Raw genomic sequence first — 16,079 nt, 5'->3', positions numbered from 1 at the left:
GCTCTACGATATTGTGAACTGATGTTGAGGAATATTGAAGCATTTTATGAATTTTGAACTTAATTTTTTAAGCAATGTTTACGGCCCTAATATTACCTCATGAAAAGTTGACGTGTGACAATTTTGATGCGACGACTTAATGTCAAAACGCATTATTTGTGAATAAGATCGATCAAGGGTCTAACACCACTAAGGTCACGCGTTAAAACCGCGACTACATTTAAAACATTTTTATGTTACGGCGGGTCCGAACCACTGTTCATTACAAAACGTTTTCATTACAAATATTACAACTGCTATGCGATATGTAGTTCACAATATTTCGTAGTGATCCAAGAAATATAGAGCGGCCTTTTTCTGTAGTGTATTAATCTGAATTACCATGAATTGAATGAACGATTGCAATATTTCAGATTTTTGTATGTAATAAATGCCATAAAATATTAAGAGAGCTGGCCTAGAGGATGTGAACAGATAGGAAGGAAAAGTGAAATACAACTGCTTTTGAGGCCGTTTACGTCGTAAATCTAGGAACGGTTTGCTCACTTCTTAGACAAATCGTTATATTTATAGGCTCCTAGACGCAGCGAGTCAATCGAGTATGTAAATAATTGTTACTATATGCATTGACTTACAAATAAATAAGTCAATGACTATATGTCAATAATTAAGTAAAGAATTGTAAAGGCCGTTCTACATTTTTTAATAATAAGCTTTATAGGGGGTTATTTATACCTGAAATTCCATGAGATGATTCCACCCCTGATATTGAACACTTTTTTACGGAAGCCATATCCCATTAGCAAAAACAAATTAACAACAAACCCGCGAGTAATTTGTCTTAACATCTACCCGCAAACCTGAAAAGCGTTACAAATTACAAACTATGATATTGGAACTCATTTTACAGAGAATTGTACAATCTAGAGGAATAGAAATTGTAATTCGATTATATTATTGGATATCGAATTTCGACAATATTTTGTATTTTTTTTTGTTAGTTTATATTAGTGACAATATTATCCAATTGAAATTGTAATATTCTGATATTCATAATATGAAATAAATGCTATTCAATTTTTATGAGAGAAAATAATTCGCGAATCGTGTACAAGTTTCTCAGGGATGTCGTTCAGTATCATTGATAGTCACCTCATGAAATTTCAAACGTGATTTGATTAGCACCCTGTATTCTGACTTCAGAACGAAAAAAGGCATAAAGTACGCGTAGTTGTGCCTTTTTTCGTTACGAGGGCAGTATTTGTCAGCACACTATAATTTATTAACCCTCGAAGTTAATGTATCATATGCATACCAATGTCGGCCTGCGCCGAATAATAATAAGCTGACGGGCAAAGCGAGGCTACGATTAGTCGGAGGCGTCCATTGAAACCGACGCTCTCCTAACCGGACGTTCTCATTATGTTATTTACATGATATATTCATATAGCTCTTTGTAGATGATATTTGGACAAGAACAAGGCTTACTTACAGGCAGGTCCAATGTAAACTGTATTATAGGGGCTTTTGAACTTTAAATTATTTTGAATAAACAACACGTCTTCAAGGAACAAATTTGCATAAATATTATAAAAGGATTAAAAAGTTGTCTGTTTAAATCTGTCTTGTTAATGAATGGGTTGTGTTTGCATTTCATTATGTATTACAGTCAAACAATTCGTAACTTAGTTTGATCGATCGGACTCAATAAGCACGACCCAGATACTACAAACTTCAAAAAAACATCAATAAATGTTTAAATATCATCTAAAAAAAACTTATGAGCTTTATATACGGTACAATAAAGTTGACCTGTCTAGTGTCGTATTCTAGAACTCTACTCAATGCTCAAGTCAGGATTGCACTGGAAATACTACCCTAATGGCAGGGACTTGAGTATGATTTCGAGTGCTTTAAACCATACTCAAATCCTGACTTGAGCATTGAGTAGAGTTCTAGAATACGACCATTAGTGAAGAGCCCCCTGAAGTGACAAGTTAATAACGCTTAGGTGGCAAAGTCAATAACGCAAAGCACGTTGAACTATTCGGCTTGAGTACTATTCCGTGTGTATGACATGCAAAGTACGCCGTATTTCATAAAAATTTTTTGGTCTTTGTTACAATCACATAGATATGGGATGCAATATGATCATTTATGAATTAAAATAACGTCTTTGGTTTTATCTGTTCGATATCTTTGACAAAATTAAGTAGTGAGAGAGCACATCCTATAAGGAGGGCAAAGAAAAAGCTTCCCCACATCGAGAGCCTAGCTCTTATTGCTAATTGCTAGTATTCCAAAGTATTGGGCTATATTAAAAAATCTGCGATTATTTTTTATTATCTTTCACAAGTTTGATTTTTTTTTTTCATAATGTAACAATATCTTTATTATTATTATAATGTAGCAATAATAACATAAATAAACGTTACATATTGGTAAAAATAAATCACCAAAACCAAAAAAACTATTTCTTTGTAGTAAGATAAATTTGAGATTGTAACAAAACCTATAAAATTTTGAGTTCACCGATGTTACGCCAGTTGCGCGTCGAGAGTGTATAATCGGTTACATGATACGTAAAAATTAAAATTTTTATACTCTACGTGATTCCATCAAGGCTTTTTTAAACTCTTCCTCGTGATTCAACTTGAGTCGTACGTAGATAAACCTACCTGATCCTTATTTGGTTCTTGACAATGTTCAAATAACCGTATTGTCATACTGTAACCGAATATACATAAAACAAGTTAGGTAATGAAAATGGGGCCGCCTCTATTATTATTATAGTGTTAATAGTATAAACATAGCTAGATGTTCATTTACTAGGGAATTCTATTCGTGTAGGTGTCAATAGCGAATTAATATAATCGTTAAGAATATAAGCGTAATTTTAAATATTTACCAAATCTCTTCAAAGCACAGTTAATGTAATTTACTGATGAAGTCTCAAGTGCCCTCTAGAAATTGTTAAATTGCGAAAAATATTTTCGTCTAATAAAGTGTAAAAGTGTAAAGTTTATTTTTAAATCAAAAAATCTATAAGTAACTATAAGAGAATGAGATACAAAGATGCTTCATTAACAAATACAGATATAAACTTGGTGCTTCTTACGCATTATAAATGTGCATATAACTTACGTTACTGAAATTTTATTTTCCATTATTATATAACTTTGTCTAGATGTAGAAAATTTATGTATAACTGTAAATATATCTTGCATGTAAAATGTAATTCTTATTATGTTCTTTATTCGTAATTTATAACATAATTTTGTACCTCACCGACCGTGTGTGGCGGTGAAGAAAGGCCTAGGCAAGTTGTTCAAAATCATCTTTATTGAAATGTGAACTAAACCAAGGCTTGGGCCAGTAATATTAAATAATACTGATAAAATGGGGATGTCTTGGTTGCTAAGGTTTATTTCTAGCGTAATTACCTTAGTACGTGACGAGTATATCGATTATTTCGGGAAAGGTAGGTTAAAGCCAATTTTATCAAAAATGAGATTGATTTAGTTTGGTTATGGCATATGTTATATGGCACATATTATTTTTATGGCAATTTATTCTGTTTTCTCATTTTTGTAACTATCGAAAAAACTGGCTTTTCTGCCTAAACATAGTTATAAGAATAAAAGAGTTCCGCTATATAAATAATTAAAAAACTTTTGTTAAACACCCGCGCTAACTTTGGGCCCTTTCTTCCCCTAATTATCGATATATATATATATACAGCGATTTTTGGGCCTAATCTGGCGCTCGCAGTGTTATGTAAATGTGTCACGGACGAGAGTAATACCGTTTGCATTACATTCAGCCGCGATAATTTTCTTCCGATCAAAGCGAAAGAGAAGCTCTAATAACCACTAACGCAATTAACCAGTATTAACGCGACTCTTCAAATGTATGATGTAATGCAATCTCTCGGATCCAATAATGTTTGTAAATAAATGTGATGTTTCCTGTTAAAATGTATTCAACTTTTTGCTAGTGTTATGTGTTTTCTTTCGATTTTGTTCAGTATTACAGTGAGAATAAAACATACGGACTAAAATAACGTCGGTAGCAAATAAATAGATTTTTAGATGTTTCAGTATATAATAGAGCTCAATTTAGCTAGAAGCAAGCGTTGGCAAATGCAAAAGGCGTTGAATCTGCCTACACATACACAGGAAATTGTTGAGGATAGAAATATAGCTGTTGAAAAATTATGGAAAAATGTTGAACAATTTGATATTATTCTATAGATGGGATGAATTTTATGCTGGAGGTGTTGCAGCGGTTGTGAGATGATTTATTATGATGTTCACTAAATATCTGACTAAATATGTAAGTTATATTTTTTTGTATAGACATAGCTTTAAGATGTATGTGATTAAAATATTACATCATAAAAATTTGTCTTAATTAGATATAATTTCATATTCGTATTATGCAGCAGATTGTTTCGAAGGCACAGCCACACAAAAAGTCATAAAATATAATAAAATTTATCACTTACAATAACAAACTATCAAAACTTTACACTAATGCTTATACAAACTAGAGAACTCCATTTCTACTGTAAATGCTTACTAGTTAATTGTACGTATATTGTTATTTTGGACTCATTTGTTGAAATGGGATGCTTCCATGGACTCGAATGCGTCTAATTCAACATTGATTCTGCAACAAAGGATCATTGTCATCATGACGTATTACTATATGAATCATAACTTCATGATGCGCAACTTTGCAGCAACATAAGGGAAAAACAAAGCAACAAATAACTGAATACGATTAAAGGTATTTTATGAGAAGTTAGGTAGATTTAAAGGTCTGTAATCTCCACTCACTTCTGGAACTGTGCTCGGATGTCGTTGACTTTGGAGGGGTGACAGACGACCGCGATCTTGCCCTGTGCGGGGTCGAAGAGCGTGGGCAGCCACCGAGCCGATGCCGCGTGCGCTGCCTGCGGAGTTACCGCTGCTATTGCTTGCACCAGGTCCCTGTGGATATTATCATTTGTATAATAATGTCAACCCCCGTAGCATAACTACGCATGAAAGCGCTTATTCCAATTTTATCGCGCGAGTCGCGACTTTCATGCGTATCCATGCTATGGGGGCTATTTGTAAAAACGAGACAAAGAAAATAGTACAGTTAAAATTCTACGCTACGCCGCTTACGATAAAAACAGGTCAGTGTCAAGGTTGATGTGAAGTCAAGTGACTTATACGATATTATCTAGAACAAAAATATTACAGGGTTTAATACCATATGGACGCACTATTTTGAATGGCTTCCCATGTTTTTTTTTGTTGTAAAAAAGGTATACGCACAAATTTGATCACAACGTCATCCGATAATATGTGAAGATGTTGAGGATAGAGCATGCTTGTTTAGAAAGTGCTCTATGACTTGATGACTTAATTCTCTCGTTCTAGACAAGTTTTATTTACTATTATAAAGTAGTCTAGCAGTTAACCATATTTGAGTTGAAATAAGCTGATCTGAATCTTATTTGGAATATGGAATTTTTGAAATACACGGACCTGCTATAAGTTTCACCGCTGCGCTGAAGAAAGTTGACCAGCGACTGGGCAACTACATCGGCTGGACATTTCTGATTTTCCACCACTTCGAACAGCGCCGTGCTCTTTGCGGACTCGAACAAATCATCGTCAAATTTGCTATCATTTAAGAAGTCCTCCTGTGCACACGAACATAATTTCTTTTGATATAGATACGAAAGATACGTAAAGGTGAGCTAGTTTTTATTTGAAGCAGTTTTATATCCAACAATCCATTTGCTTATAGGCATTGACTTACAATTATATGGACGTCGGGTCCGCGCTAAAAAGTGTCCGAACTTATAGGGGGTTAAAATCGTATACAGAGCGTCATTCACGCTTTAGTCTTCGTTTGTTCGACTGACAGCCAAGCAAGTAAAATTAGACAGTACTGCGATGACATTACAATTTAAATTCAACGTTTTAGCTTTTTCATATTCCTTTACATGTCACTACGTTTAAATAGGTTGACTTGGGATATTTTTTTCGTGTTTTGTGTATTAGACCCGTCGTCCATTTATTTGTAAGTCAATGCTTATAGGCTACTGTTTTTTAAATTTTTAAGCGGTATACTTGATCACAATAAAATTATTTGACAATAATATTCTACAAACAATTTTCCTGTGTGATATGAATATGTATGGCACTAACAATGATGGACTTAGCCTTGGTGTAGGCGGGAACTGTGTTGGTGGCCTTGTAGAGTGAGAAGACGATGCGCCCTTCGTGCGGCGAGGGGCGCACGTTGTACCCGTACGCGAGGCCTGAGCCGCGGATCAGCCGCCACATTGGACCCTGCCAAACATTAGGTCGGTTATATTCGTCACCAAACAAGAGACCAAATTTGACAGCTAAAGAAGGCGATAGTATGTAACTTTGAATGCGATCAACGAAACAATAAACAAACAATTATTAGCATAATTGAGTTTAAAAAAAATACATACATTTTATTGAAACATTATTATTATTATTATTTAATTTTAGGAAGACCAACGGTTATCTTACATAACATAAACTTAAATAAAAACGGCGAGCCAAGTATAGGTCCTCACCGGTAGACACACATTAAGTTAACTAAAGAGCTATACATTATAACTATATAAATTATATATGACAAAACATATTTGAAGTACTGTTTTCGCACGAATTCCAAAATAAAATGCAATTTTGAGTTACTCCGAAAAGGAAAAAGAAAAAATAGCTTGAGGGCGTCCTCAAGCTATTTTTTCTCAAATAATAGTGTTGTAGCAATTAATCGCCGAATTTCATCGAGTCACTTGGATTTGTCGGAAAAAATATTGACTTATGTAGATGTTTTATTGATGAACATACTTATGCATACTAAATTCTCGTAATAAACCATTTATGAATATTACAAAATGAAAATCAAAATAATTGGATACAATTCATCGGAATGTGGGACAATTTCACGAAAATAAGAGGAATTGCTACGGAATTGCAAGGGATTCTGCAATTTCATTTACAGAATTTCTTGTTAACTAACTGAACTGCACGATTTGGCCTCCTGAACAACAATGAACCGAAAAATAATCTAAACAAACACAAACTTTTAAAATTTTGAATCGATTTCTCGTGAAAAATCGTATAATGTGATTACCGATATGATTAGTCCACATCCCTATTTGCGGCATGATAACAAGCGTCAAATTTGGCCTCTTATTTAACGACTATAGTCTTCACAGTACAAAAAAAACACTTGAAAGTAAGTCCTACAGATACGATTGTCGTTACCGTACTCCTGTATCAGTACCTCTACAGTAAACTTGTAGGAACAGTTGTCGCGTATAATATTTGTATTGTTAATGTTACTTCTTGTGACCACTGCAGGTGCTGTGCGCTGTTGTACAAAATTGTAAAATATTTTACGCGGCTGCTAGACGAATCATAGACGAATCTCAAAGTATACGTGTCGTAGAATTGGTCTAGACTAGTGTTGGGTCATGGAAAAAAATTCATTTTGAAAAAATTCGTATAATTGTCTACATTTGACAGTGACTCCTGCTAAAACTTGAAGATACTAAACGCTTATTATGAGACTGAAAATAAGCCAAGCAATAGATATAGTGACAAGTGTACCTCGAGCTGCGTGAAATAGTTGATGGCGACGAGCAGTGCAGCCAGGTCCCGCGGCGTGTACCCAAGCGGCCCCGGGCTGAGCTGCGTCACAAAGGATGACTCGACGCCGCCCACGCCCAGCACGAAGCCGCCTCCCCAGCCCGACATCAGCTCGGCGTCGAAAGTGATGCGTGGACTGGCGATATTTGATAGTGATACCATACACGTAAACTCATCACTTAGTTTCTTATTTATCAATAGTAATTTTTTTTATGTTTAAATCCTATTGAGAATAAAGTGGTTAAAAACTGCTCAAGACCGGGAAAGATGGCATAAACTGAAGGAAGCCTACAAGGTTAAAGAAGAATATTTTTCTTCATTTTTTATTTCTTCTAGTTAAATTATGTAAAATCAACTTCATTGATGTTCTGGTTTTAGTGTAAATTTATTATTTAAGATACAAAAGAACACAGGCGCTCATGTCACAGGTTAACCTATTTTCAGAGTTCAACATGTGCTGTAATAAAAAAAATTAAAATAAATACGTAATATTATTTACAAATTACTCGAAGTTCGATTGAGAATATACGTTCTCATAATAATTTATAGATGATGATTATGAAGCTCGAGTTAGCACGCTTCGTGCGTATTTTTTATGTCAACGTAGGTCAATTATAACAAAATATGGGTTCGATCCAAGTCTATGGTAGATCGATTCGATCCAAGTCACACATATGTATACATGCCGCGGGAAGGTAAGCGATTCTTTGTAACGATACATGAAATATTCAATTTCATTTCAAGTATGTAACGTAAAAACTAAAACTATAGTCTCGGGAATTTCTGTAGTTACCGCATTGACCTACCACCGTCTCCAATTTAGTTTTGTACGTTTAATTCCCTAAGATGGGGATGACACAATCCCTTCGCGCAATTCCAACGCACGTGTGCCGAAATGTAACCGGTTATTATTATGTCACGTGTTTTGGGTGGGTTTGTTTAAATAATCATCATCACCATCAACCCTTTTATACGTCCCACTGCTGGGCACGGGTCTCTTCTCAGGCGTTGTCCGCATCCCTGGCCTAATGCAGGTTGGGAACTTGACACGTTTTCCAAGGGTTGTGAACCTGTTTCGACGTGCAAGTTTCATCACGACGTTTTGCTACACCGAAAAGTTCATGGTAAATTTGAAATTAAATTCTTTACATCGTCAAAAAAAAAAATTTAAATGTTTATTGCTGTCAAGGGTATTAATGATATTTACAATTGGTATTGACCAACCAACCAATCTAGTTATGAGCTCTGTGTAATCGCTTCACAATGCCAGCGTTAGATGTGTGTCATACAGGCCATACATCTGTGCATACATGCCGAACTGCCACGCAGAGGTCCCAGGTTCGATTCCCGGGTCGAGAGAAATATATCTATGGCCTACATTTATTTCTCTCGTCAGTTTGGGTGTAATTTGTGGTTGTCTATGTGTGTGTCCATGGCACCTGCGACACAGGGTTTCCCTGGTGTACGGGGCTATGTTGAGCACACATGCGTTATTATTATTATTATAGTCTAAATAATGTGCTTTGTTACACGATAGGATGTACTTTTATCTCAATCATATAAAATCCTAAAAACAGGCTAAAATAAAAGTGTACAACAAATAATTTAAGAATAAAATATCTAACTTTGCACATCATTTTTATATGGACATACTTCTCTATAAATACCACAGATAACGTGCTAAATTTTGATTTTCAACTAAAGCGCTATAGTTATTATATTCATCCCAACATTTATCCCAAAATTTGCAAATTGTCCAATCGGGCGCTTGTCGACGTCGCATTTGTGTCAAATTTTCTCCGCCTGTTCTTATTTTAATTATATTAATGCCCCCCCCACACCACACCTCCTAAAATCTAGGCTCGCGTTAAACTACCTCGACTTAAATTAACATTTTTTTAAGATACTTAGTGATCGGACGAACATGTCGTACGCCTGATAGTAAACGACACGCCTGTCCATAACAGTGCCACTCTGAGCTTTGCGCCCATCACCCTGAGACATAAGTTGAAAAGTCCCATGTGCTTGTAATTTCACCAACACCCGTACCCTTCAAAACTGGAACGCAGCAATGCTGACATTACTGCTTTGCGGCAGAAATAGGCAAGGTGGCAGTACTTCCCTGGATGAATACTTTCACAAATACGATTCGGTACAGTCAAGGTCAACCCAAGGAGTATACAACTTAAAGAAGACCAGTGGAACGGAAGTATTACAGGATGACAAATGCAACAAAACTCAGACAAGGTGTAGAAACTTACGCAGGCGGTACTCCCTGGTTCTTCGGCGCGAACTGCTTCCAGGGTTCTGTGGCCAGCTTGTGCTGTTCCAGGTTTGCTGCCATGTGGAGCCATAAGTTATTTGTGAGTTTCTTGTAAGCTGCCTTCGCGTCGGCTATTACCGCCTCTGTTTTCGCACCGCCTGTTTGTTTAAGAAATAACCTTGGTATTTATCTAAATATCAATTTAATAACATAGAAGGATTTTTCTTAGTCCTCGATCTTTGTATTAATAATAATAACCAACTAGTGGAGTAATTTCACAAAAAATAATTAAATATCATACGTAGTAAAACATCGTGATATTCAATAAACTTTCTATTACAATTATTAAAATGGCATCTCTAGTCAGCCGCTGGTAGTTGTAAAGGTACCTGGCGGAGTGAAGAAAAACTTTCAACAATTTCTCACAGATGGCGCTACGGCAAAAAGTAAATAAAAAAAGCAACAACTACATTCTTAAGGTCCGGTTCGTTCCGTAGCTTCGTTGGGAGAGCATCAGCCACGGTATGCTGAAGGCGCTGCTTCGAATCCAGCCGGATCGAAGGAATTTTTCTTAGTGCTCGATCTTTGTATTAATAATTATAACAACATAGAAGATACTTTTGAGGTGCATATTTAAAAAATACATTCATAAAAATTACTGACTTTGACTGAAGCTGCCAAGACACTTTTTTTTTGTAATATCAAGTGACGGGACGAACTAGTAGTCGTGCGCTGATGGTAAGCCACACGGACGTGTTCATAACAATTACAACGCCAATCAGAGCTTTAAATCGCAAAAAACTGAAGGCACTGAGGGCAAAAAACAGTGGCAAGTGGTGAGTTGACAAGTGCCATATGCCTGTAATTTCGCCAGCACCCTTACCGTTCAAAACCGGAACACAGTAATGCTGACATTATGGCTTGACGGCAGAAATAGGTAAGGTGCTAGTACTTCCTTGGACGAACTTTTTCACAAGGAGCTCTACTGTGACTAAACATTTCTATTTAGAAGTTAATCATAAGAAGAGTAATTGTACGCAACTGTACCGTGGACTCAATAAGCCTCAATTTACACGGAACGGAATGGATGTGATTTTTTATAACGAAATTATACATAGTATAATGAACTTTGTCAATAGTGTAACGTACAAGCTAGATACGATACGGTAGCTGCGAGAATTCTCGAGACTGAGCGAGAATTATCCGGAAAACGCGCGACCTGTTTTTTTTTCTCGTATCTAGTTTGTATGTTACGCAATGGACACATTGTGCTATGGTTCTTTATGAAAAATTGCTTCCCTTCCGTAGCAATGTAAACTCAGTGTAAATAACAATAATACAATAAGTTATAAGTTCACCAGCATTTAAATCTTCGATAATCTCCTTCAGGAAGTTTTGCTGCCTCAACACAAAGGCCCAATGCTGGTTGCTGTCTTTCGTGTACACGGAATCGCGAAGCGTGTCGTATACTATTTTGTGGCCATTCCTGCGGATCTATAGCATTCTATTGTTATTACCATCATTACAAATTATATGTTTACTAGACTGTAATAAAACAAACACACTCCAGAAAAGACAAACTGTTTTTTGAAGTAATGCAAACATTTTCGAGCATGTTTGAGAAAATTGTATATACCTGCGAAACTTCGTTGATCAGCCTCTGTGCGAAAACGAGCAGTCTTTCTTTGTTGAACTCAGCCTTGAAAAGAACCTCGTAGAGATAGTTCACCACTTTCTCGTAGTCCGTGGGTTCGCACTGCGATGAAAAGAAAAATGTTACCTAATTGTTTTTGGAGCTGTGTCTCTGGGTGAAATTTAGAAAAACAATCTGTTCCAAAAGTTTTGAAAATGCGCTTCCTCAATAAAATTTTGACGTTTTTTCGTTTTTTCCAGCTATTTACTTTTTTTTATAATACAAGTGACGGGGCGAACAAGTCGTGCGCGTGATGGTAAGCGACACGCCTATCCAGTTGCAGCGCTATTCACGAGTTTTAAATCGCAAAGATCTGATAGGCATTGCGCCCGTCACCCAGAAACATAAGCTGGTAAGCCCCATGTGTCTGTAATTTCGCCAGTACCCTTACCCTTCAAAACCGGAGCACTGTAATTACCGCTTGGCGGCAGAAATAGATAAGACGGCAGTACGTCTCTGGACGAACTCTTTCACAAGGAGCTCTACTGTTACCAATACCATCAACATAACTGATTATACTTCCCACTACTGAGCACGGGTTTCCTCTAAGGAGAAGGTTTAGGCCATGATCACAACAAGACTGGGGATTTCACACGTTTTCTTGGACATGCAGGTGTCATTAAGATGTTTTCATTCACCGTTAGCGAAAGGGGTTGTTACTGAACACTCGCAAATGGACGTGTAATTTAGAAATGAAAGTTACAGGTCGTCATAGGGATCCAACTGAGAAACCACCGCTCTACAGAGAGCACAGGAGCACAGGCTCCTACATTATTAAGTACTAGTAATAATATACTTACTCTCGCCTCGATATGAATCAAATACTCAAAGAAACCAACGGTGAAGTTGCCCGACTTTCCAACGCCTATACTGTTCCTGAATCCAACGATCAGCTGTTCCATGGTAGATATAACTTCTTCGTGGGGGACTAGAGTGTTGCCACGCCACACAGGGCACTCGGCGAGGCCGTTCATTTGCAGCGGCAGCCATTTGCGAGTCTTTTCGTCTATGCCCGTTGTGTCTAGCATTAAATTCATCTGCAAAGTGAAAATACATGCCGAAATTGTCCTTGAAAATTTTAATAGTGTCTAAAACTTGAAATATGTTTGAAACGAACATTTTTAATATTAATTATCAAACTAGCTGATGGCCATCATAACCTACATGTTGAACCCACTATTTTTGAATTTAATTCTACCAAGGAACAGAATGTATGCTCAAGAGAGCAAAATCCCATCTATTCGACTTTTTTCGATAACATACCTTAATTTGTGAAGAAACAGTGCAATTACAGACAGACTTAACACGTTATAAAGTATATAGGACTGTTACAATCCTGCCAATTATTACAATTTCTGCAAAGGAGTCGTAGTATTAGTGACCAAATGATTTTAATAAAAATAGCATGTGAAAGCCCTCTCAAGTCTTTGAGAAATAATTTTAATCCCGGCCGGTCCTAATTACAGGCAAAACGAGTTATGTGGCTTGCAAGTAAAAATATTAACATTCTATGTAATATTTTTGATCTGGATATTTTCAATACGAGTGGGATTCCAGCAAGGAGAGCACTGAGTGGGCACTTCTTTGACTCATAGTGAGGCTTACAACTGCGGTGTCTTGTTATGTAATAATTAGTTGAATTGTGCACCCAGATTCCTTATTATATTTCTATTTGTGAGGATCTGTAATTGGCTCTCAGTTGTTATTACTATCATTTAATTTAGTTTTAAGCTGTTTGTCTTCCTTTTAGATGAATAAATAAATAATTGATTAGTACAATACAAAACAGATTCTTACTCAATGTACACAACAGAAAAAACCAAAAGTAATTAATTGTACTGCTCATGTCTGTAAAATCATTTTCCATCAGGTGGATCGTTAGACTATTCGATATATATAGGAATTGAAACAATTTTTCCGGATTTAAATCGCGTATATTTGTTTTTTCCTTCCCTCTTCAAACTTTGCTGCCAACCGTGATCATGACCTGTAAAGGGCTCGAAACGTTTGAAAAAACAAATATACGTGATGATTTAAATCCGGAAAAATACTTTCTTTTCTATGTGTAACAATCGCGAAAACCTAAGAACTCGATATTCGGCATATAGTAATACAAATACATAACGATTATTATTACTCCAGTCGATTACTTCGTTTAAATTTGCCATATCCAGTAACCTTATTTAGACGAGACAGAAATACTTACGTAAACGAAATTCGTCTTCAAACTATGGACCCTAGCGTAGATGGGGACATCTTTAAGATCGAAATGCGGGCATGGCGTCCCGTCTGTGCTCCATGTGTTGATCTCATAGCACTTGAGACTGGTCGCCGAAGGTACTGGTACAGAACCTATCGTACCTGGTGGGGGTGGGCGCTGGAAAGCAAACACTAATTAGAAATAACATCATCAATGTTAACCCATTGTAAGTATCACTACTGCTGGGCACGGGTATGTTCTGAAGGAGACGGTTTAAGCCAGTTAGGGACTTCCCACATTTCCGTCTTCGACATTCAGGTTTCATCATGAAATTTCATTCCGTCGTTAGCTAGAGGTACTACTGCATAACTCAGGGCTCGGGTGCGTGTAAATTAAATGTACATAGACTCAGTCCGCCCGTACCATTCACAGTGCTTGGTCTAGCGTCTATTTCCAACTTCGACGAGTGGATCAAACTGTTTTAGTCGCATCGGCACTGTTAAAGGGAAGACGCCAAGACCAGCACGTCCGCACCGGCAGCCGCGCCCGTTTGCACTCTGAATGAGTGGATTCGGACCGTCACCCTCTCATTTGAGAAGCCACTGTTTTCCCACCGAGCTACCACCACTCTAAACACGGTGAAGTTCTATTTCAAATGGAACTTAACCATGTTTGTAGACGCCTAGACTGAATATTAGTTTACAAATTGAATTTATTTATTTCCAAAACTTAATTTATTATTACGCGTTACGAACCCAATGTAATAGAACAGCAAAAAAAATCACAGATAACTTAAGATGTAAAGCGCTGTCTTTCTCACTCAGAGAACAATGGAACAGATCCATCTTTTACGATACATAGGGCGCACTATAAGTTTCCGGAACTGGCCATTTACATAAACAATATTTAAAAAGTAATTACAACATTTGAAAATGGAACTCTTTGGCTGTAGAATACAGTTTGTTTCATCTGACTGTCACTTGTTATTACATTGTGGCGTCATTTTACAAATTGGTTATCTACATCACCATGGATTTAACTCGTGAAAATTTTCATAGCATGATTTTCTACGACTATAAGTGTAATTCAACAGCTCAGCGGAGCTTAGCTCGGCTTCAAACTGCTTTTAGCTATGAAGCACCATGCAAGACGACTATTTATATCTGGTTTGCAAAATTCAAACGTGGTGGTGTGAATCTCAGAGTCGAATTTCGTGATGGTCGCTAGTCCACTGCTGTGAATCGATGCTGTGCGATGTATGATCAAAACAGACAGGCATGTGACATACCAAGAGATTCGGGCATCTTTAGGCATAGGCATGAGTCAAATACAATCAATACTACACAAACATTTGGGTGTGAGAAAGCTGTGCTCTCGGTGGATCCCACACAATTTGTCTGAGGCTCAAAAAACGGATCTCGTCACTTGGTAAGCAATGACATGCTTACCAGATTCAACGAAGGGGCGTCACGACGATTATACGATATTATACGATACGATCCCAAAACAAAGCAGCAATCGAGCGTATGGGTCTTTTGAGATGAGCCGAAATCAACCAAAGTGGCGCGCGTGCAAAGTGCCTCTAAGCGGATGATTGCTTCTTTTCTCAATAAAACTGGACACGTGGCTAGTGTTGCTTTGGAGAATCGTTGTATGGTGAATAGTGACTGGTACACGACCATTAGTTTGCCGGAAGTGATTAACAAACTCCGTAAAAATAACCGTAAACGCCGTATTATCTTGCACCACCATAATGCCAGTTGTCACACGGCCAGACAAACAAATGAATTTTTGAAGGTGAACAACGTTGACCTTATGAGCCATCCCGCGTACAGTCCCGATCTGGCACCTTGTGACTCTTATTTATTTCCAAAAATTAAGAACCAGTTGCACGGTTAACGATTTTCATCACCTGAAGAGGCAGCTGAAGAGGATGAAAAATATGTTTCAGAAATTGTCACGGAGGAGTGGCATAAATGTTTTCAAAATTGGTTCATTCGTATGAAAAAGTGCATTCACGCTAACGGAGAATATTTTGAGAAACAATAAATTCATTTGTATTTCTATTTCTATTTCTGACCATTTATAGTATTTTTTTCTTATTCATTCCGGAAACTTATAGTGCGCCTCACGTATTTCGTTCAGGGTGCGTGAAATGCGCGTCAGCGGACGTTCCGTAGGTTCATACCTACAAGGAACACAAATGTAATACTTATACGACCTCGGTGG

The 16,079-nt window shown here is 37.1% G+C and overlaps 1 protein-coding gene across 1 annotated transcript in view; it reads right to left on the bottom strand.

Annotated features, from left to right (window-relative positions):
* Window positions 1–4,136: 4,136 nt before the first annotated feature.
* LOC113233450 (uncharacterized protein C05D11.1-like) overlaps window positions 4,137–16,079 on the bottom strand; it is a 34,258-nt gene continuing 22,315 nt past the window's right edge. Inside the window, exons 6-16 of the mRNA XM_026468593.1 lie at window positions 14,385–14,479; window positions 13,857–14,041; window positions 12,451–12,687; window positions 11,594–11,713; window positions 11,316–11,451; window positions 9,956–10,115; window positions 7,656–7,830; window positions 6,210–6,353; window positions 5,541–5,698; window positions 4,842–4,994; window positions 4,137–4,671 (exon numbers count right to left, since the gene is read on the bottom strand). Of these exons, the coding sequence (XP_026324378.1) occupies window positions 4,614–4,671; window positions 4,842–4,994; window positions 5,541–5,698; window positions 6,210–6,353; window positions 7,656–7,830; window positions 9,956–10,115; window positions 11,316–11,451; window positions 11,594–11,713; window positions 12,451–12,687; window positions 13,857–14,041; window positions 14,385–14,479 (1,621 nt within the window). The 3' untranslated portion in view covers window positions 4,137–4,613. The remainder of the gene's footprint in view (window positions 4,672–4,841; window positions 4,995–5,540; window positions 5,699–6,209; window positions 6,354–7,655; window positions 7,831–9,955; window positions 10,116–11,315; window positions 11,452–11,593; window positions 11,714–12,450; window positions 12,688–13,856; window positions 14,042–14,384; window positions 14,480–16,079) is intronic.

Source organism: Hyposmocoma kahamanoa, unplaced genomic scaffold, assembly GCF_003589595.1.
Source record: "Hyposmocoma kahamanoa isolate Upper Pololo Valley unplaced genomic scaffold, ASM358959v1 102, whole genome shotgun sequence".
Lineage (NCBI taxonomy): Eukaryota > Metazoa > Arthropoda > Insecta > Lepidoptera > Cosmopterigidae > Hyposmocoma > Hyposmocoma kahamanoa.
The sequence above is the reverse complement of the archived record's forward strand: the minus strand, read 5'-3'. Positions and strand labels throughout refer to the sequence as shown.